Source organism: Anopheles coluzzii, chromosome 2 (assembly GCF_943734685.1).
Source record: "Anopheles coluzzii chromosome 2, AcolN3, whole genome shotgun sequence".
In the NCBI taxonomy this organism is placed as follows: Eukaryota; Metazoa; Arthropoda; class Insecta; order Diptera; family Culicidae; genus Anopheles; species Anopheles coluzzii.
The window spans coordinates 90,788,870-90,812,979 of NC_064670.1; the positions used below are offsets into that span (position 1 = coordinate 90,788,870).

The following is a 24,110-nucleotide window of genomic DNA, read 5'->3' on the forward strand; positions in this document are numbered from 1 at the left end:
CGTGCACTGGACCGTGAAATGATCCAGCAGCTATTGTGCGGACCGGCCTTAATGTCTTCACACCGTACCGCCACCCCTACGAGAACGAGAAATTTCGCACCTCGGCATGCGGCGATGTGGCTAATTGGCCGATGATCCGTTGCTGGTGTCTGGGATTAAACAGATAGAGCGAGAGAGCGAGAGAGAAAGAGAAGAAGAAAAATCATTTATACACTATTTTTGAAGGGGTATTACACACGTTTTGTTGCAAAAAGCGACAACTCGTTTAAAAACCGGGAAAAACACCCGAAAAGGTGACTACGCATGCTTTGACAGGTGACGATCGTGAGAATTTCAACTGGTGGAAAGCGATGTTATGGTTCATTACTTCAAATCGAGCAAAACTTATCAATCCGTTTGAAATATAATAAATCTTGTTTTTCATTTTTTTTCTATGCTTTTTTTTGTTACTTGTTTCTATGTAGTGTGTAATGCATTATTCTTCAGGCGTGTAAGAATATTGATGTCAATTTGAAAGAACTATAAACATATTGGTTAGTTGAAAAACTGGATTTCAGAGACCAATAGTATTTCCCTATGAATCATTTAATATTAAATATCTCAAAAAGTTTGCACAATAAGTGAAGAAAACTTCGTTTGGTTGATTTGAGGCCATGTTTTCTTGGTCGTATATATTTTCTTTTTCGTCTCTCGTAACAACGAATAAATTTAACTCCCTACGAGAAATGCAGAAGAGAAATTTTATCTAAATGACATTTGAATTAAAGTTATGTTACCACATCTGGTTGTAAGTCGTTTCAGTAGTGTCAGCAGTATAAATTAAAAGTAGAATTTGGAATACAGCTAATGTATTCCAATTTCTTCTTCTTCTTCTTTGGCTCAATAACCGATGTCGATCAAGGCCTGCCTGAACCCACTTGTGGGCTTGGCTTTCAGTGACTAATTGATTCCCCTCATAGCAGGATAGTCAGTCCTACGTATGGCGGCGCGGTCTATTTGGGGATTTAACCCATGACGGGCATGTTGTTAAGTCGTACGAGTTGACGACTGTACTACGAGACAGGCTAATGTGTTCCAACACAAAGGTTTTAATACTCATATGAACATACATGACTTAGGTTTAAAATCTTATGTCCCAAATTCATCACCACAAACGTCTCGAGAATCATTGTCGTGTGGTGTGCTGAAACAGATTTTGTGACAAGTGTGACCCTCAGCTTAATAAGGTTCTAGGTGGGGTTTTCTCCGGTAAGGTTATTTCTTCTTGTTCATATTTGGCGCTACAACCATTAACCAGCCAGTCAAATCAAGTCCTACCTATATTAGATATTGTAGGACAATGGTCTCCAACCTGTGGTCCGTGGCGTTAACAGAAGTGGTCTGCGCTGGAATTTATTTTTGAAAAAGAGAGTCTTATTTTTGAACTTATCGTGCATTTTTGTCCTCACCATTAATATTAAATTTTCAACAGGCATGTCCAGAATAAGATTAAGACATATTTTTGATCAAAAACTTTGAACTAAGTCTAAAATATGTATGCAATTAATGGATGTGGGCCGCGGCAAATTTATTTTCAAAGCCAAGTGATTCTCGATCCTAAAAAGGTTGGGGAGCACTGTTGTAAGATATAAGACATTTTGATGGTGTACCTTCATTCACTGCTGTACAGTCGGATACAGCATACATTATGAGCCGGATACATAAAAGCTTTTAACATATGAGTGGTGTATTGTTAATTAAAATTAGGACTTCACAATAATGCCTTGAGCAAGCCTCGGTGTACTAGCACTATAAGTAAAACTAACCGAGAAAATAGTAGAATTACACACAACATAACAACCTGCTTCGCATTAGGCAATTAAAATTAAATTTTTGTTAACATTTGCACACAAACGCTCGTCCAACTCGTCAATCCGAAACATCCCGAAACAAGTGAACAATCAATTCTTGGCCCTGCACATAAAGTACCCTTGAAACGCGTTCCCTAGAATGTGTAGATTTTTATTAATTTGCTCAATACCAAACAATTTCCATCGCTCTTTTCGAAATAAAAAAAAAAGTCTGATTCAAAAGTGCCCACTTTTACAGCTGTTCCCACTTTTTTTTATTTGCCATTCCAGGATTAGAATAAAAGTAGGGAATGGCTTAATACCTGTGCGCTGCTTTTTTCCGGGATGCGGGTTTCACCCCTTTTGCGAGACTGTGGTGCTCGAAACATAAATGTGTCGTGCGTTGTTTGTCCCCCTTTTAACTGCTCTCGGGATGAATGATCTCAACGGCACCACCGAAACACAATGGCATTTGGGAATTGTGCACAGGCACACACACACACGCACAGACTCAATAATCAATACACTTATCGTGCACCGTTCCTGGCGTGCGTGATTACATTGTTCTGCTACTTCAATTAAAATTCGAAATCCACACTCATAATAGTCGAGAAATTGGAGGATTGGACAAGCTTGTTGACGCTTGGCGTTAACTTGTGTGTCACTGTTTTACCCGTCCCCACCCACTCCACGGTTGTCAGGCCTTCGAGAAGTCTGTTCCGTTTCCGTGGACATCAATGCCCTGTAGTAATCCCTGCCAAGCCGAGCCCGAGTGGATCAGACGGATCAACGCCAGAGTGTCTGATCGGGTGAGAATGATTACCGGGAGCTCTGTGCGCATACTTGAGCGAGCTATATAATATGGTCATCCACGGGCCAATTGGCAGTTAGTGAACGGTGTACCTTGGCGAAAAAACACAACGTAAAGATGAACTTCTCGATGGCAGTTGCTGTGTTGTTGGCAGTGGTGTCCATTGCGCACGCCAATGTAGTTGGACGTGTTGCTGATGGCAGTGACGCCCGACGGGGTCAGTTCCCGTACCAGGTGGCAATGACGCTCAAGCGCCAAACCGTGTGCGGTGGCGTTATGGTGCATGAACGCTTCTTCCTTACCGCTGCCCATTGCTTCTTCAAGGGTGAAACTCCGTGAGTCTACACGTAACGTCAAAAGCAACCCGTTTCTACTACTGGTTTTCTCCCTCTTTGTCATACAAATCAGACTCCCACTGGAGCAGCTGAACGTGTTCTACGGCTCGGAAAAGCTCTTCTCCAACGGTCGGTACAATCGCGTCAAAACGGTACACTTCCACGAACAGTACGATCACGGCACCAAGTACGATCTGGCCGTGGTGGAGGTAAAGCGCAAGTTTGATCTCACGTCCGCCTCCCGGCCGGTAGAGTTCGGACAGGAAGCGTTCGGTGAAAACTTGCTCGCCACCGTTACCGGCTACGGGCGCAACACCGTCGAGGGTAACATGGCATTCCGGCTGAAGTATGCCCAGCTTACCTCGCTGCCCGATTCCCAGTGCCGGGAAGCGATGGGAGAGGACTATTATGAAGGTGTCTTCTGTCTGGATACAAGTGCCGGAGCTGGATTCTGTTTGGTATGGATCGTCAACCTCATTGCTCTCAACCCTCAAAGCATTCCCACTAAACTCTTCCACTCTCTTCAATCTCTTTTCAGGGTGACTATGGTGGTCCGGCCGTGTTTGAGGACCGCCTGGTGGGCGTTGGCAGCTACACGGTTGGCGGCAAGTGTGAAGCGGGTCTGCCGGACGTGTTCGTCGATGTCGGGCACTTCAGCGAGTGGGTCCAGTCGGTACTCGAGGCAGAGCCAGCGGAAACACAGTGAACTCACTCGTCATTTTGATAACCGTTTATTGATGTGTGTGTTTGCTCTTATCATGGACGAGGTCTAACATTATCATTCTTCCGAAACAGTTTGAGTTGCCTTTAAATAATATATGCATATAGTTGTCTTTATGTACACGGGTCGCTTCCTTCAATGTGTTTGTTCGATTATTCTTGGTATGTTGGTATATTGGCGCTACACTTCTTCCCTTATCTAATCTGCCTTGGTTTTGTGGAATGAATTCTCTTACTGGTTAAACATTACAATAAAACAAATAAACAAAAAAAAAAAACACATCCCTCGCTTAAATCACGTATACGTACGATGCAGCACTTGTTGCTCCATCCTTTTCTAGACTATTTACAGCCCACCTAATCGTGGGAGCCATTTAAGGAAATGAGCAAACCCAACAGCTTGCTCTACGTAATCTATTATCGTCAGATTTTAATCTTTCCTCTATACCCCCGTTAACATATTGCATCGGTGCTATTGCGCCAGCTTACTTCTCAACGATACACTCTTTGCTGGTGTTACTCCCAACGCTAATGTTGGAGTTGCTACCGCTGCTGCTGGAGCTGCTGCTGCTACTACTACTGCTACTGTTACTGCTGCTAAGAATGCTTGCGCCACTGTGCGTGCTGCTGTTGCTTGTGTTGTTAATGCCGACCGGTCCACCAACCATCGTCGGCTGCACGCTGGTCGGACTCTGCTTCGGGCTGTTCTGCGGGCTGATGCGTGTGTTGATGCTGAGATTCTGCGGATAGCCACCGAACAGATTGTTCAGCCCCATGTACTGCGACAGGATGGCGTGGAAGTTCGGGATCTTGTAGTTGGGCATTACGTTCGGATGAAGCAGCCCGTGCGCGCCGGGCAGCAGCGAAGGATGCAGTCCAAAGTTCGGTGGCCAAAACTCGGTCGGAAGCGCTGGATGTGGTATGTTGTGCGTTAGCGGTAGCGCTAGTGGAAATTCAGGCATTCCTGTGACAAAACGGAAAGAGAAGAGAGAGATTTGTTAATTAATATTGTCAGGATTGAATTGTGGCCTGTTGCACCTCTTAATCGGTTTATAATTGCGTGCTAATAAAAGGGTCAACCGAAGCGGTGATGAGTGACCACCTCAGTGACACTAATAGCTGTCCATTTGATGTACCAAAACGATGACGGTACGGTGGCGTGTGTCTCGTTAGAGAGGGAGCAAAATAGATCGTTTTTATAATTACCTTGTTCGTGATGGAGGAAGGCAGATGTGTCCCGTCCCATGGCTTTCTCTCGTTTGCGCCACTTTGCACGACGATTCTGGAACCAAACCTGCAAATTGTGGGTGAGAAACAAAGGGAAAACCGATAAGACAATGGTCAGCAACAAAATGACTAGTTTTAGGATATCCCGGACGTGTCCGCTAATGACCGGTTAGCGGGTGTCAACGCGTTTCGGACACCGGTCACGGCGATCGGGGCGAGATGTCAGCGAAACCTATTGCTTCATTATCGAGTGTTATGATCTCTCTAGACACACCTCGAGTGGCGCCTACCGAGAGACATCACTCTAGTCCGGTGTTGTCGCGCCCGCACGCTAATTGGCTGTGCGCTGTGCTACACTGAAATTGATCCAATTGATGGGACGCCGATTACAATGGACGACCGGAACTGTGGGACCGGGAGCAAGCAGACGGTGACTAATTGACAATATCAGCAATTATTTCCATCAATTATCGGCACCAGGATGCGGCACGGTTCGCCAACTTCGAGCTCGGAACATATCGGAAACCGGATATGAGCTTCGGGACGAACGACCGGCAGACGCACCGGAAATGATGTGCCTGAGTGTGTCCTGAGCATAGTACGCAGTTGGGATTCATTATTAAAATGGACAAAAGTTCCACTTTGCGAGGGGACACGCAAATCTCCCAATTGTACGCTGGGATATACCGTACATGGACAAACAGCCACTACTTCATCCTTTCCGGTACCCGCAAAGCAGAGTTAGTACGATCGAAAGGAAAGATTAACATCTTTTGGGATAAATGCAAGAATAAATTTCAGCTACAAACTACCGCTGCTTCGGGTTGAGCAGGGTAGACACTTGCAATAGTAACAGAGGCTTTCGGTCCGAACGGACCGAAGATATTCGCCTGCCGGATGCAGGTTGAAATTGGAGCAATTTTAAGAGCATTTCTGTCCCGGAAGATGCGGAATCAATCAAATTCTTCCAACCATTCACCGAAACCCACCGACACCGGCCAAATTGATTGGGCATCCTTAACTGGTGAATGACACTCCACTCCCACCGAGCACGCAAGACATCTCTAACCGAATTCTTCCGGATGAGACGTTAAGCCTCCCGTACCTGGGATTGATGGAAGATGTTGTTAACACACGAGTAGTACCAGAGTAAATCGAATAGCATTTGCGATAGAGAGCGGTGGAACAAAAACAGGTAGCCGCAGCACCGTCCTTCTTCTATCCAGCACCTCTTGTACCAATTGTGAAATAAAGGGGACCGAATTTCCGATTGGCCAGCATTGTGTTGTAAAGTGTTGCATTCGACCTGAATGTGTGTGGCCGGGACAATTTCTTTCCCCAATCGAATCGAAGGTGAACACAATCGAATCAATTTGTGCTCTGTCTCTGTGTGTGTGTGTGTGTGTGTGTGTGGTTGCATCCTTGTGCACTGTCGATTGGTTGTGGAAGAAATCTCTCACGAACGCACGCAACGAACGACACCCACGGGGGATCGAGATTCAAATCGTTGTAACGCACGTGTTTAGCAGCCACAGTAACGCAGTTAATTGGCCACACAATAGACCGATTAATGATGGTAATATCGCGCCTAATAAAACGGGGGACACGCAAATTATATGGCTTGAGCGTGCATTGCCCTAATTGAATTATTTCAAGTCGCGTGATCATCGGCGTTGGCGCGATTCAATCATGTAAGCTTTTTACGCTACGTTTCCGATGATATGATACATTAGTGGAACAACACGATTGTAGCCTTGGAAACATTTTCTCTTTGACGCACACACACACCCTAACAATGATACAAAACCCAATAATTGAGTCCCAAATATGCAAATCACTTCCATTAAAACGATATTGTCCGTCCGGGACAATCCCAGACAGACGAACAAGTGCATGCCAACAATTAATTATGCATTCTTTTGGGCGCCCTCGCTATCAGGCCCTACCAATCGAACGGTCACTTATCGAACGTCCCGACGCTGACAGCACGGGTCACTGTCGATAATACGATTAGCTTTCTGAGGGGGCAAAAGCAGATTTCGTAGCGTAAGAAGCCAGCAAACCGGTAGCCTTACCGACATAGCTTACGGCGAAATATGCACTTAACGCTGAATGCGGCGCCTGGATGGCACAGGGATGGGCGCGAGAAAATCTCCACCTATCCACGCTGGAGTTGGGAAAATTAATTAAAACGAACTTTGGCGCTAATTCTACTGGTGGGAAGCTCCAACACCTCACACCTCCGGTTCGAAGTCGATACGGTATGGCGACACATTTATCCACTTGATGATGATACTTCAATGATCTCTTCCATTAGCGGAGAGCGCTGATGCCTTTTGGGACACGCCGTCTCTCACGCCAAATAAAAAGGTACCCGCAAAGGGAGTGAAACATTACAGGAAAAATCACCATCGGTCGGGATCATGCCCGCCGGGTGACGCAATCGCTTGATTGGATATCGATTAAGGGCTGTTTTGGGGCCTGGAAGATGATAGGAAAGCAAACAGAAGGCCCTTTTAATATCCAGGTCTAGGGTATCGGGTAGGGCTACACCGCCCCTACAGTTCTCGCTTCAGGTTGGCAAACTTTTGCTCGACCCATCAGCGCACAAAAGGAAATCTCCCATCCCTGGGAGGCAGGAGACGGCCCAGGGATAGGTCTTTATCATGCCGTATGCGTGTCCAGGACGGTTGATGCGCGTGATGTGTGTGCTAAGTTGATATTATTACATTAAAAGCAGATTATTGTTCCTGTTTGGATAGTGCTCTGGTTCGATGGTTCGAGCACATTTCTTTTTCTATTTCTCTTGACCTTTCACTTCAACCCGGGAGGATCGATTTTTTCGAAGCTGCAATACTTGCTTTTCTGCTCGCTCGTACAGCAGCAGTATTGCACGCGTTATCTAGCAACAAACATAATCCTCAGTGCCAGCATCAGAGATCAATCAGCAAATTACGCATGAATAATCGGTGCCATTATTGTGCACTGCACCGCTCGTTCCACGTTTAAATAGCCCTTCAGATGAGTTTCCAAATGGAGTTTCCCGAACGGCAACGATCAACAATCACAAGCACTCTTCAAACACCCTCTTTTCTGAGCGAACCTTTTTACGCACACACAAACTCCCGAATAACAATAAAAATCCACCTTCAACACTCCCTGGGACGCGAAAAAAGTTGCGCCATACCGTGTAGTACCGCCAACTCGCACAGCATGCAGGCACTTCTCTACCATTCATCGTCTACATCGCACTAGTCCTAGTCTGCTTCTCCTGCTTCGATGCAGTCAACAACTAAATTTCATCTTAATTCACCTTAAAATAGGATTGAGGATTAAATTAATTTTCCCGATTGAATTTCAACCCCTTTCTAGGGATCGTTGGGCCCGTTTTTCTTTCTACGGCAACTACGGTTTAGCACCACCACCAGTGCCAGCACCACGGTGGGACGAGCGGGCGAGAAGCAGTCAAAGAACAACAACAATAAAACGCTCATCTGGAACGTTTAGGGATGGAAGCACCGTAACCACTTCAAAGCAAAGGTTACCATAGTTATCGTAGTCGGTGTTGTCCTTGTTAGTTTCACTTCGCTTTGTCCACGTTTAAGTTATAGTGTGAAATAGTGTGTCCAAACGATGTGATTGCTTGTGATAAGCGGAGAGGAAACAACTCTACATTCGTGCTTCTATCCCATATCCTGTGCCCCGGCATTGAAGGGGTCAATTTGTCACAACAACCAAAACTCAATCCCTGTTAACTTCCCACCAATCAAGCTGGGCGGTGGTTTGTTTTTTTGCAATCAAAACCTCCATTAAAAAAAACATTCCAACTACAAAGTGAAACTCAATTTAACTAAGTCCTGATCTCGTTTCACCCTGCGCACAGTTGTACGAGCGTACAGTGTTACCCGCCGTGTGTCCCTTCTGGGAAAAGCTGGAACAGCACGAATGGAAACATCCCGATCGGCACATTTTTAAGCTCATTAAATCCGATGTAATTGACATCGTTTGATTTTTCGAGTTTTCCGAGCTCGAGCAGCAGGAAAAAGGGGGAAGAATCAAGGCAAGGGATCGGTGCCGGGCATTCAAATTGCCCACATGATGACGCCACCGCCGCTTACATCATGTTGTTACATTTCAATTAAACGTATTTTATCGTTTTCAGACATCCCTTCCTGCCCGGCCACGGCACGTGTTTGGCAGAGGACGAGAGTGGAACGATTATCTATTGTTGGGCCCATTGGTTCAGCACCCCTTGTTTCCAGCAGGAAAGAAACCGTTCGGCTCCGTTCGTTCGTTCAGCGGCAGCTTCCAGCTCCGGGGAACTTAGGCGGCCGGAAAGTGAGCTAATGCATTCGCGTAATTCGCTCCATTCAGAGTTCGGCTGCGCGCACACGATCTCGCCGATATGACGCAACGGGCGTGAGAGAGCATAAACGTCGGATATCCGAGATGGAAGAAAATTAGCCCAAAACGCTGTAAACACAGTGTCCCAGCCAATGACGGCACGACGAAGCTGCTGAAAGCGAATGCGCCTGATTACACTGAGTCCTCGATAGAGCAGTCAACGAACTCACCAAGATGGGCATCCTTACGATGGGCGCCGACTGTCAGTTTTTCCGTTGCCCGCCCAGCGGTGGCTGGGCTGGATGGGAAAATCTAAATTTAATAGCTCATAATTGCAATTAATGTTCTCCACAGCACGATAACCCTGCTGCTTGCTCGTGTAAATAGCCGGGACGAACAAGAAATGTCCTTGCCGCCTTTCACTGGCCCGTCCCGTGGCAGCATTCACACACATTCGCCGAGTCTGTAGCGTGATTTAATTAGCGCTGCTTTTCTACGAACCATTTCAGGTTCGACGAAGGAGAAATCTCGCTTCCCGGCCCGCTTGCGCTCTTTTCCACCGGTACCGATTTGGATGATTTAATTGAATGCAATTTTGCAGCTGCAATTAGTCCATATCGTCGTACCCATCCGGATGGTAGCCCATCAGAAGATGGGAGGCTTCCTCTGCTGTTTGTTAATGGGTCCATTTTACCATTTTAAACCATCACCCACTACTTACTGTCGGTGTGCCATTGTCGGTGCCATTGAGCGTAAGTTGAAAATTGTTGCCAATTACACAAAACCTATCACGCCGACGCGACTCCCCCCCTCCCCGGCTGTCACTGACAGAACGGGTGGAAAAGCATGTAAATGGTATGTTTTTCCTTGGTTTTATTCCATTGAGGCTGAGAATAAATTTCTCTTTCTCTCTCCCACTCTCCCACTCTCTCTCTTTCTCTCTCTCTCTCTCTTGAATTGTTCCATTTCGTTCGGGATGGTTAAACAATACACACTTCCTGCTGTACTTCCCCGTTGCGCTAATGTGCCCAAAGGTTTAGACGTGATATTTAAATCGTCTTGTACACACCTAAACAAGGACATGCAACCAATCAAGGTGTTTCATAATAATTGACGTGAAATCTCATCAAATTCTTAATGGTATCCTATTAAAATGACCCATTTGTCATGTCTGCGCCAAGAAAACAAATGAAAAAAACGAAATGCGTACTCATTACCCGTAAGCCAAATGCGCGTCTCGAGCTTGTATTGTACGCACACCAAATCACCACTCACCAAGCGAGATGGCGGGCATGGATAATGGAAATTTATGTGCGGTTGACTGGCGCGGACAAATACGTCTTTATTTGCAGCTACCGCTACCGGGAGGGTTTTCTTTCCACCAACGGGCACAGCCTAGGGGGAAGCGGGAAGTGGATAGTTTTCCACTAATTAGCGAACAAATTTATGCTAATCGCAGTCATACAGGGGAACACGGGGCGCTCCCGTTCGCGTTCCAGACCCTAATAAATCATGTTCTCACATTACCATTACAACACATCGCGAACGCACACACACACACACACACACACACACACACAAATACGCTAGCGAGCAATGCAATAGCCCTTGTGAGAAAACGTCAAATGTCAAATAGGAGTGTTTTTCCCAAACCGACCAAAAAGGGAAGCGGAACCACCATCGGAAAGGAAAGGTGAGGTGGAACCGGGTGATGTGAAAAATGTTTATTATAAGTTTATTAAAAGCGATTAATACCGAAATCCAGTCACAATGGGTCTGTACACGGTCAGCGACACGCTCGGTACGCTCATTATCCCTCTTTTGCAGCGAGAGAGGGAAAGAGAGGGAAGGGAAATGTGTAAATCTGGCTGTTGATGTCGATTCACCCAAGAGGGGTTGACAAATCTATCCGTATAAGCCACATACACACACACACACCGGGGTTTGTTGCGCTCAATCCGGACGGTTTCAATTACACAGCGACGCAGCGATTCCCGGCCTGCGCTTTGCATTGCGCACGGGATTAACTGCCTGAATTGTGCCCGAAAAACGCAACGTCCCCCAGCAAGGTGACATTGTGCAGGAAATATACATTTCCTTCCCTAAGTTTTTCCCCGGTCCACGAATTCCAGTTCGTTGCTCGTGTACACAGTCGCCGCGTCCGAAGCGCGCACGGAAGCGATCGTGGCGGATTCGCGCAGCGCAAAGGACCGATTCACGCCACCGAGTTCGCGTTACGCCACGTTGCAAAAGGGCAAACAAACGGCGCAACGACGGTGATACGCAGGGGAGATGCGTATATATTGCACGTAATAAAAACTGGAGTAACAGAACGTAAAGAGCACAACTGTTTGCCCTAAACCGAAGGACATTAGGAGGTATGTGTATGTCTTAGTGACCTGTTTCGTTTGGAACCGCAAATCCTTTTCAAATTCCATTTTTTTTTCTTCAATTGGTAAGTTTAGCAACGCAACAAAACAGAGCAATTGTAATTTGAGGTTTCAAGCACAATTATCACATTACAAAACCTCGGCGAAACCGGTGTAATGTAAACCCAACACCTCTTAAGCGTTGGGAAATTCCCTTGGATTCAGTCTATAAAAATGTTAAAATTTCAATTCGCAAATTACGGCCGGCGGCATATTTACATAAATTCCTGTTCGCATTTGCACCGTCACCAAGCGCACCGGAATGGATGTGTTGAGACCAATTAGCCTGGCCTAATAGAGCCGAAGGGGGCTGTTGTTTTCCCCCAGCCGCTTCAGGGCACACACGGCGCACACCTTGAAAAGCCATTAACCGTGCCGCGTAATGAGATTTACACTTTTGGGCGATTGTTTGGAAAAACCCCCGACACCACAAATCGTTCCACACATTCCACGTGCTTCGTACTAGTCGTCTATTTCATATTTCCATTAGTGATTGATTATACAACTCGATAGAAGTAGGTTTGCAGCGACCGGAATTTGCACCACGCACACCTTTTCGCTAGTTGAGTAGGGGAAATAGGGTCGAATTTTCTTGACCTACCTGTACACGAGCTTCGCTAAGGTCTAACCGCATCGCCAGCTCCTCCCTGGTGAACACATCCGGATATTGCGTCTTTTCGAACGCCCGCTCCAACTGGTGCAGCTGGTAGGTGGTAAACGTTGTCCGAGATCTAGCCGAGAACGGGGAATACAAAGCCGGAAACGATCAAGCATTTGTTCGGCAAATTCTACATAACAACCTCACAGATAACTTACCTTCGAATCTTTCTCGGACGGCCCATATCGTTCGGATCGTTATCCATCGGATCGATATCACCCATGATCGGCAGCTCGTCATCGTTGTCCACATCGACGCCATTATCGTGCACCTCCACCGGGGAGCCTTCTCGTTTGAGCGAATTTTCATGATCTGCGTAGCAAAATATAAACAAAACAAAATTAGACACTCATGACACACACACACACAAATAAACGTTTTAATCCCCTCTATAGATAAAATTCATACATGTTCCCCGAAAAAAAGTGCAATTTCCTATCGTTTATTTTGCGGCCGAAACATCACAAATTTGTGCGTTGGTGGCACAGGGAACAGCTTAGCCTGCGGCAATAGGCAAAAATGATCTAACGAAAAAATACGGCTCAAAATGAGTTTCTACCAACGAGATGCGCAAAAAAGCCTCTGGTTCATGGTGCAGCGAAAAAAGGATACATATAGCTCGGACAGACACACGTTCCTGGGGACGCTTAAAATAAAACAATCAGAAAGCAAGAATACGCCCGTTCCCGAGCACGAAACACCGCTTACCGGGGTCCGAGCTTGTACCGGTCCGATGTGTACGTGTTCCCCGGGAACCGGGACGAATGAATGCACCAATTAAATAATCATCATCCTTTCCCAAAGCGGTTCACCCAAAAAGAAAGGACAAAAAAGGGAGCAAGAAACGGCTATTGGCTGTATGGTGGACCGACTGGTGGACATTTCTGTCATTGCCTCGTGCGTTGTGAGTCGGATGGAGAACTGTTCGTTTCGAGCAACCTTAATCCTTTCGATATGCTTTTCCCGTTGCTTTCGATTTTCATTGCACACTTTTTTGTGGTGCTTGATTTGTTTTGCTTTGTTTCTTTGCAGCGCTGGTGGGTACAGTTTTTCGATTCTGGAGTTTAATTTTTTGCAATTCTCCGCAACCTGCCCGCAATTGGCCAATCAAATGAAAACCGAACGAAAGCGAGCTGGATCCACGCGTTGGTACCGATGGTCTACCCATCCCTCACGGGAGGCTTTTCGAGGTTCGTATATGGGCGATTTATTATTTCCTCGAGCCATTTTTCGTACCGGATGTGAATTGAAAGAGCCGGCCCCATCCTGGGATGCGCTGTGCGTTGGATTTAATTTTGTCGCTTCTTCATCGAGTTTTTGGCAATTTTCTGGCGCTTTTGTGGACAGCCGGAATGTGTTGTGTGTGTTTGAGTATGTGCAGTGTTTTTTTTTAACTCAGCTCAAGTTGTCGATGGTAACCCAACGCAGGAAAGCAAATGGTAGTTTATATACGCTACAAGCTGCCTTGGTGATTGCATTCGATTGAAAATGAAAGCTATTGATATACAAATGGATTCTTTTGAATTCAGAACAAATCATCAACGGTACAAAAAAGTTTAATATTATAGCATTTTAAAGAAGATAATACCTTTCCGGGATAGATTGCCTTATTATTCATTTAAAAAACCATATTAAGTGCAAAACAAACACTTCAACTCAAATTGGTCGTACCAGCCACATTATACCAGTTATACGCCACATAAAACCTTTTAAACTCGTGCAAATTCAATAGTTAAAAGCGCATCACATCATAAGGCCGTAACCTCCCTCGCAGGCGCGCCTGTGAACAACAGAATTATGCTCAACAAGCGACGAACGCAAAAGCCAAAACAGCAAAACTGCACGGCAAATAATAATGCAAACTGCCCCGTTCCCCCACTTTCATTTGGCCCAACTCAGGAGCCGTGCGTGTGGGCCAGCGATTTTTATTAACAATAAACCGCTTAACAACTCGTGCAAACACTGTTGTTGTCAACATGCTCAAGAGCTGGCTATGGGGATCCATCCAGATCCAGTACCGCGAGAGACAGCAGAGGGGAAAATGTCACAACAAAAACCGTGAACCGTTTTCCATCCCGCACTCCCGGGATTCAACATTATCCTTCAAACAACCAATCGACAACATTATCGTCCTCATCATCATCATCATCGGCAGCAATTCGAGGACATAATTTGCGTCCCCTTGAGTTCCGGAAGGCTGGCCGAACGATGAACCCCGAATGCGTTCGCTGGCGAGCCCTAATTGTGAGTATATTAAAATTCACCACCTCCTGGAAGCGCTACACAGCAGATGGGGTGACAGGATATATTCCAAACGGCACACAAAAGCCTAGAAACCCGGTGGGAGGTAATGAAACCCACATTAACGATGTTCGCTGCGCAGGGAGTAAAACGGGCATCAAACAGGAACCAGCAAACAACGTCCCTTAGCAAGGTTGAATTATAAAAAAAGGTAAGTTTGTGCAACGTTATAATGCAATCAGACTTTTTTAAGCATGTTTCGAGAATATTCATACGCAAAACTCAATTTCCATGCTCGGTTTGGTGTGCAATTTCCGCACCAGCACCACGGATTCTCTTAGAACGCACAATTGAGCTCTCCTGGTGCGATCAAGTGCGTGAACCCGGAAATGGACAAACATGTTTCACTTTGTGTAATGTTTTCACCCGTAACGCAACGAGTTAAGTGAAATCGACTTTCCGGGCATCTTTTTTTTGCCTCGGATTCCTTTTTGCAACCGTTTGACAATATCAAATGCTTGCAGACATCGATCTTTGTGACAGTGCGTAGGATCAAACGAATCAGAACGTGCCGTCATTGGTGTGTTTTGCTATCTCATTCATAGGAACGGGATTTTTTCCGGAATTTCTGCACAATCAATTGAGAGAGAGAGAGAGAGATACAAAATCAAATGAATAAACATAGATTCCTCGTCAGTTTCCTCCAACACCCTCAAAGTGGCATCTATTTTCAGCACTCGCCATCCTGCTTGTCAGAATCCCCACGAAGGAAGCGGTTTCATTGAAGCTTCCCTCCACCACAGCACACGCTTGAAGTTAACATACACGTCAGGTTGACAAATAAATCTCGTCACCACAGACCAATTAACCAGTGCCGACGTGTGCGTTGTTTGTGTGCCGTGAGCTCCAATTATGACAGATTGTTGCATGGAGTTGCACTGAAGGAAGAGAAATCAATCAAACCGTTTGATGGTAAAATGCTTGGAAACGGTTTGGGGAAAAATACATTCTGCGAGGGAATGAACGTCATCATGGTGAAAGGTTAAAGGTAAAAAGTGTACATCTTTCTGCAATGGTTGGTTGTTAACACCTTTCCGCAGCAAACCTCAAACGACAGCTATCGTAAGACTTTACTTTATGGTTTGTTTGGTAAAGTAATCACGTCAAATCTGGACCCGAAACAGATAGTCTAAAAGGGTTGCTGCGTTTCGTAAAATGAGTCCAGAATACCTTCCTTGTCTCTGGAGTTTCCACGGGGTTGGAAAGGGGCACCAGCACGAGAATAATAACCACAAAATCCTAATTAATCCACGCATCCTAACATCCCATCGAGTACTCAACCCAACAGGTACTCGGAAGCACCGCTGAGGTACTTTTGGTTTAACACGTCGAGGAATTTTTGTGCGTCAAATAAGAGAACTGCTAGCAAAAGGATATACTGCTGCTGATACTTCTATTGCTGGAGCCAGTGGACCATTCCGTCCCGAATGTCGGCGTCTAAGTCGCAACAATAACAACGTATGTGTATTGCCACCGGTAAGCTGTACTAGACGATTATGCTCTAACCTGGGTTCCCTGCGTTTATCCTTCTTTATCCCAGATATGTCCAGGTAGTTGATACGCTTGAAAGTGTTTTATGGCCCTCTTCACGACTTTCACGAGCAACGAGTGCGTGGTCAGGGCAGGTCAGTTGGGTAACCGATTTGAACTCATTCGTCATAACATGGCTCAGGATGCTGGGGCGTCATTTATGATGGGAAATGAAACCACGAAGTTTGAGGACAGGAAACATATTTATAGCAATTCAAAACAGGAAGATCTGAATTTATGACAGGAAAGTCCACCTAGTTCCTCGTGCTGGCTCCACAAACAAATGTTCGGGACACACAAGGATCTTCAGAAATTATTTATTGATCGTTTTCCTGTTTTGTTTCCGGTTTCCGGAGCCTTTATTATAATAATACGCCTCTAATAGAACCAGCGTGAGGTATCGAAACAAACACATTATAACGCGATTATTTCTAGAAATAGATTGATTTGTTCTATCCAAGGACCCCAAAACAACACTCCCACCTATCCATTAAAACGTAAACAGTTACAAATGATTTGATTATTGTGTTCCTCGCAATGCAAACGAAGAAATTATTCCCTCCATCGACAATGAACATCTGCACATTGAAAAAATGAGGCACATATTATTCATCATCTCCTGTTGGTTCCATCCACACTCTTCAATATCCTGCCCGGCGCTGAAAAACACTAATGATGTTCAATAAAACATCCCAAAACAACAACAAAAAACGATGGAAAGCCTGGGGTTCCTGGCTGTTAGCTACTCGGCTGGTGTTTCTCCCCTTGCGTTCAAGAACAACAAAAAAACACAGGTGTGCTGTGGTGTTTGATCGTGTCACTACTCCCTCACCTGCAAACTAACATCCCTATGCTCGTTCCCATACACAGTGTAAACGACTCATGTGAATGTCTCATTTGCGTTCGAGTCGCGTTCGATAGGGGGAAAAACACAAAGCCTAAACCCATGTTCCAATTTCCCAAAACGACCCAAAACAATCTACATTGCCAGCTCGGCGGGTGACGAGCAAAACTTTACGCGGGCTCCATCCCTCCCCCGATAATTCGTTGCTGTGTCACCGTCTATTAACCTTCGCTCACCTTTCGCGTAGCTCGTCCTTTGGGTTATGACATTAATTGATTTATTAGATTATCGATACTCAATTACCCGCCGGGGGAAAGGCGGCCAAATGGTGCGATTCCCACCGATACCGGGTGGTTAGGAAAATACTTCGAAGGGGTCACCCAGAACGCCAAACCAAGTTGTGATCGCTCTAAGACACGCGATAAAATCGCGGGGCCCCTGTTCGTCCCCCGTCCGATAAGGGTAGATTTGAAGGTGTGCCTTAAAGAAGAGTTACATACCGGGGCTGCTGTTGTTATTGTTATTAATCGTAAGACTGTTGTTATTGTTGTTGGGGCCGCTAGTCCTTCGCGTATGGTGGTGGTTCCCCAGTATCTGATCTATGCTGTAGACGGCACGCGGTTTCGTAATCGCGCTGCTCTGGGGCGGTGCGCGAATGACCCGTTCGGCGTGCACGGCTCCTGACATCATTTTCAACATTGAGTCAATGATTTGTGCAAATGTGGCTTTACTACACTTTTGGTTCGTTTTGTTATCACTGTTTTTTTTTCTTTTATATTTTCACTGTTCGCTGTTAACTGCTTTCGAAGCTGAGTCTTTTATAAGAGTTTGAGCTTAATTTCTGTTTCTTGAGTTACTTTGTCACTTTGAGCACATTTTTTATTCTGCACAGTCACAAAACACTAGATCACTTTATTTCAACAATCAATAGCACATACCGCCTTAATTTCCGTTTAAGTTTGAGTTTCATTAATTTCTAACGCCACAATCCACATCCAACACAAGGACACACACACACCGTTACGATCGTTTAGACACGGACTCGTAATAAAATCCTGCACACACTTCCAAAGAATCGCTCCTGCCCGTGATGTGATCTACTCGAATGTCTGCCTAGCAATGAACATGGTACCGTACCGACCGTCGAATAAATATTAAAAACATTCAAAATACAGTTTTCCTTCCCTATCAGCGCTGCTACACATACACGCTGGAAACCTGTGCTTTACTGTGGGACTTACCCTCCTGTAGAGACACACACATACATCTATTCAGGCTATTTGGTTTTCTGTCTAGTGCGCATGCTATGACAGAGCGAGGAGGAAAATCGGATGGAAAAGAGAGAGCTAATACAGCGAAAAAATAGGGGTAGGTTTTCATTTCGAAGGGTGCCATCGTGCGGCTGTGTGGAACTGGTGTCGTCCCGTTCGCACCTACCAGCCACAGGTCGGGTAGGATGGTGAAAACCATCAACACCCGCAGTCGTTCCCGTTCATTCATCCGCTCCTTCTTACCTTTGGCTGTCGACCGGGGCGAATGTTGACATGGCGACGCTCGGGGATCGTTTGTGTGGAGGGGGTCATCAGCGCATCTTCGAAGACGCGTGTGATTGGAAGGCACTGTCCCCGTTGATCGGAGTGCCATCGAAGTGGTGGAGGAGGAGGAGGTCACAAAACATAACAAGTGTAGGTATGGGTTTGTAGTGTGTGTGTTTGTGTGAGTGTGTACTGAAGCTAATGTTAAACTAATAGGCCGTGCGTTGGTTTGCAATTGTTATAACAAATCAGACATAATTAAAGGCATTGCTTGTAACTAATTTGATAGCTGTTATTGCAAACATGTTTTAATTGTACTTACAATGACATATTCAATTTCAAAGATTTCTTCAACGTTGGATTGCTATATGGATAGTCAAATTATAAAGAGTTAATTAAAGAGAACTTTATTTAGATAAAGCTTAGAGCCTCTTCTTACGGTTAAACATTTTTGAACAGATTAAATCTGTTCACGAGGTATGCAATCAAGCTAATTGCACATTTAACTTATGCATCGTCAATTTTCCTCGCACCGAACCGAACCTCTCCACTGCTAATTGTAATTTAATTGACGTATGTTAAACACCTGCATGAAAGCTAACAATCTATTGCAACGGCCACTAGCTAGAGTGAAACAATCATTACCTTATTGTTTAAACATTAGCTAGCAAATTTAATTCACAGAGTTCCACAAATAACCGTGTGAGTGTGCAACAACATCCATTGAGAAGATTGTAAAGTTTCCAGCAATTAGTAATCGAAACTATACCCTACAACGAGGTACATCTTTCTTCTCCTCGAATATTGCGAGAAAAAATAGGAAAAGATGACCGAACCAATTCAAAAACTAGCTCTGCTCGAGGGAAAAAGGGGGCGTGCAACGAGCACGTCCTCTTCCAACAGCTTGGCCAAAAAAGGGTTACAATTTAGTGGGGTAGACGGGATGCTTCGCGTGTACCTTCGCGAACTTCGCCAATGGCACCGTGTCACAGTGCTGCTTCATTCATCAAAACTCACCTCAGCTTCCCTACTTGCAGGGTATCAGTTTAGCTACCCGCACCAATGATCCCGTGAAATCCCCACTCAAATTTCGACCTGTCTGAACAGGCACCCCATAGTTCCATTCAAGCAGAACATTTCCCTCGACTGGTCACTGGATGTCGCGACCAAGCCCAATACCCGGGGCCAGACGGACGAAATGAACGTAATGTGCACCGCGCCCGAGAAGCGGAAACGGTTATCTACTGACCAGCGTTAGCTAGCCAGCAACAGCTCAACCCTTCTCACCTGGTTCACAGTCAGTGTCCCTTGATGGCAGATCTGGGGGGAAAGCGGATAGCGAGTCAAAACAAAAAGATTACAACTATTTAGACCAGAAGGCACCGAAAAGTGCAAACAAAAGTTCTGGCTGCAGGACCACCAAGAACTCCAAGTGCGTTTCTGCATCGCTTTTTGTGGCTGTGCGTGCGTGTGTGTGAGTGTGGGAGAGATGCCAAAGGTACCGAGGAGCGGCCGGTAAGGAAAGTTTTACGACCGTGCTTATCCGGAGGTTTTGTTGTTCCTTCCGTCGATCCATGATGATCCGTCGATCGATGGGCGCGTCCAGCGTACAGCCCCCGGGGTAGGGCACACTCGGCCTACAGAATCACGGGTAAAAGGGGCCAAACATTCAGATTCATTCACAAACTTTACTTCTTCTGGTACGAAATTGTTCAACGCCTCGTCCACCATCACGGAAAGCAACCGTGCCCAACCATAATATGGCCGTTTCTGACCCGAAGGCTTTTTAATTCACCCATCAACCACCATTGCCACCACTACAACGGGTTAATCCTTTGTTTTCATTGGTGCGAAAAAGATTACCATGCTTGCAGCAGAACAGAACTGATCCCGTTCGAATGCGTTCGCTGTTTAGGGGGTGGGGGAGAAAGCACTTCCTGCTTAACTTGCAATCCCAGACCGTTAGCGATGGCAAAATGGTCAGCCGTCAACGAGACAGGAAAAAAAACCCATCCCACAAGGAAAGGATCTCTCTCACTCTGGTACTGGGTGTCACTAATGATAAGACTAATAATGATCTTCTCTCCAAAGTTCGTGCCCTGCAATCGGATTAATTTGCATTGTTTTGGCAAAGCAGCGTTAGCTTGCGGTTAGTAAAGGGTAAAGCCCGTAACCACTCCGCTTGCAGCTGCAATCAGTAAAGGGACACTTTTTTCTGCGAGGTCTTAAGAAAAGTCACATCATGGCCCTGTTGGTCGCAGCAAAAGGCAGACATTAGCGTTAACTTTCCCTTGTCTCGAATATCCTTGGTAGTTAGTGGAGGGGTAAGACACTCGGCGACTTCGCGCGACATGCGCAGATCGATGCTGGGCTTTGATTGGATGGCGTGAAGTATGCTGGCATGGCACTGGAGGGGCACGGAAGCTGTATTCGATGCACACTAACACCATTGCTAACATCAAGAGAGCGACACCGATCAGCTGGTGTTAATGTTAATAGATGCAATTTATCGAGCGAAACGGGATAGTTTACTTTGCGATGCTAATACAATATGGCTCGCATCGTTATCTGGTTATCTGGATCGTTAACGAATAGAAGCTGTTTTGGTTCATGATTGTTAATGATTAATCTATTACTTACGGCATCCTATATAATGAATTACTTTAATTGCGCATGTAATGTATGTATATTCTTCCTAGAAATCATATTTCCTGTATTGTAATATAAAATTTTCACAATAGTTTTTGAACGGTGGGTAAAATTTTAAAACGAATTCAATTTTCAGAATAATTTGCATATCTTCTTCTTCTTATTTGGCTAAACAACCGTTTTCGGTCAAGGCGTGCCTACCACTTGTGGGCTTGGCTTTCAGTGACTTATTGATTTCCCCCCATAGCAGGATAGTCAGTCCTACGTATAACAGCATGGATAATTCGGGGCTTGAACCTATGACGGGCATGTCGTACGAGTTGACGACTATACCATGAGACCGGCCAATTTTATATATCAATTTTATTAATTTTGTTGTGATCATATTTTCTTCCATCAACAACTATGGCATTGTTATAACTTTATTCATTGACACTTTTAGCAATTTAACAATAAAACAGTTGGATCAAGCTGAATTTCATTCAAACCAGGCGCTAAATACCATTGACAAAAGGGAAGGAAAGCAATTAAACCCGATAATTGCAACTATCGCACCACATTTTAATCATATTTCATTTAGCGATCGCGTCTGAAACTCAAACACAATCTCCTTTATCAATAACGCTACCTCCCACAATTATCACTTATTCGATTTTGACTTCCCGACCCCAGACTCGGCTACTCTTACCTTCATTTTCCCGCCCTTCCCCACCCCCATCCTCCAGCCAACACTCGAAAGGGTGCTCCCTCTCTCCACGATCCTGGCACTCAAACGGTCTTAAAAGGCAATCAAGTTTTCAATCACAATCATCGAAAATCGCGAACAAATCTTCAATTTCCTTTCTCTGCCGGCTGCCCATTCCAGCAAATGCTGTTGTTTCTTTCCCCTCCATTCCTCCTGAGGGGGGGGGGGAACCCTGCCAAGCATCTATTCCTTCCTTTATCTGCCATTGTTAAAAAACAATGAAAAAGAAGCACAAATAATGCTACCACCGCCGCCAGTATGAGTGAAACGCAGTCTCTCGGTGCTCCAAAGCGGCCTGGGTCCGAGTCAGATCCCTGCATTTAGCCGTAGGCGAATCGATAGATACGATTGGGAAAATAAAAAAATATCATGAGTCTGAGAGGAACAAAAAAACAGCTCCTCCACCCGAATCCCTAAACGACGACCGTTTGCCATCACTTGACTGAGATGGAAAGTAGCGCGCCCGCATAGTGCCGTGGCGTACGTCTCAGCCAGACCTGTTGTTGGTTCCTTTTTATTTGCCTTCCCTACATACATCACGTGATACATACATTTCGATGACAGTAAGGATGGAGGATAGATCAGTGCCAATTCACTGGTGGCCGAAGCGGCGGAGAGCGCAGAGACCGATTCCTGGGACCTGGGACAGCCCCCGCTGAGGACGATTACGCGACCGGAAAAGTGCCGTCAATCGAGGGTATTGTGGAGGACACCGGTGGGGTGAGGTGGTGTGTGGGATGCAGCTTACCCCCGCGATAGGAGATGAGCAATAATCGGTCCACTTATGCCATCGAATGCCAGCACACGAGCGCACACGTCAAATCGAAAGTGGTGTGTGCGCACAACGGTGTGAAAATCGAATGGAAAACGCAATAAGATAGGACAGCAAAGAACGTGTGTGTGTGAGAGAGAGAGAGAGAGAGAGAGAGAGAGAGAGAGAGAGAGAGCGAGGACAAAAAACGATCACATATATAATCGCTACAACTCAAATGCTACGTAATACGTCTACAATTGAATCACAATAAATCTCTAAATGGGGAATATTTAAAACCCTTGCGCCAATGGAACGTGAAATGGAATCAATTGGAAACAAAGGGACGTGGTTGAATTAAATCGAAATGAATCGAAAAGAAGCATGTATGCAGGACACTGACTAACCGAGTTTAGAACAAACAATACGACTAAAACTAAGGGAAATTTATTACAAATTCGTATAATTTGGCTGCCAAACTGATAACACATTGAAAGCTCGGCATATTGGCTCAGACAACTCTTTATTTTCATTACGTCTAAATAATTATTTATTTAGTACTTACTGCAGATCTGAACCAGCATCATGTGATATACTAAATTACCACAGGTGATCATTAAATTCCTGTCCCTTAATTGAAATAATATGTAATACTACATTTTCTTCTTCTTCTTGTTCTTCGTCTTTGGCACATAAACTGTTTTTAGGTTTTGTTAAACAATCGTTTTTGATTGTTGTTATATAGTTGGTTGGATTTTCGCAAAAAAAAAAACATGTTTAAAAATTGCGTTTTCCTTAGCTTTATTTTGACGCTAAACCCGTAACCTCAATAAATAATGCAAACATAAGTTAAGCAAAACACATTGAAATATATGTAATTTCTTCATTGTTTTATTTTAAATACTCTTTTAGATTACAGTCGTTAGAATCATATATTAACATTTAATTGAATTAACATAAACAACCGTTCATATATTTATGGTCGGCGTCGTATTTAATTTATATTTTGCAGAAATGCATACATAACTTATAGGTTATGATTATTTAAACAACATATTGCGAAACAATTTCAATTTCAATTGAATTATCAGCTCATTTATAATTATTGACCAATTTATTAACTTAGAACCATTAAATCAACCAACAATCAACCATCAACCAACGAGAGGGGTACTAACTCTCAAAAGTAAATCACAGCGACATCATACACCCTCAATCGCGATATTTTACGAATTCTTCACCGAAAATCCCCATGCAAAGAGCGTAACCATGCATTCCTTCGAAATAAAATCCGCTGCTCTTTTCACCACATTATGCTATTTGAAGTATTTTTCCATTTACACGGTTCAATAAATTACACGTTTTTCACTGCCACCTGTTTTCTACAATCATTTATACACTG

At 44.9% G+C, this 24,110-nt stretch overlaps 2 protein-coding genes across 2 annotated transcripts; one reads left to right on the plus strand and one right to left on the minus strand.

The window, feature by feature from the left end:
- The first annotated feature begins 2,709 nt into the window (after positions 1–2,709).
- On the plus strand, positions 2,710–3,816 carry LOC120951747 (serine protease SP24D-like). The gene is made up of 3 exons (XM_040370632.2): positions 2,710–2,975; positions 3,049–3,433; positions 3,514–3,816. The coding sequence occupies exons 1-3, from the start codon at positions 2,758–2,760 to the stop codon at positions 3,679–3,681; spliced, it is 771 nt and encodes a 256-aa protein (XP_040226566.1). The 5' UTR covers positions 2,710–2,757; the 3' UTR covers positions 3,682–3,816.
- Positions 3,714–18,161, minus strand: LOC120951746 (paired box protein Pax-6). The gene is made up of 5 exons (XM_040370630.2): positions 17,529–18,161; positions 12,512–12,665; positions 12,297–12,426; positions 4,902–4,989; positions 3,714–4,659 (listed from the first exon to the last, which is right to left on the minus strand). The coding sequence occupies exons 1-5, from the start codon at positions 17,725–17,727 to the stop codon at positions 4,181–4,183; spliced, it is 1,050 nt and encodes a 349-aa protein (XP_040226564.2). The 5' UTR covers positions 17,728–18,161; the 3' UTR covers positions 3,714–4,180.
- Positions 18,162–24,110: the final 5,949 nt, after the last annotated feature.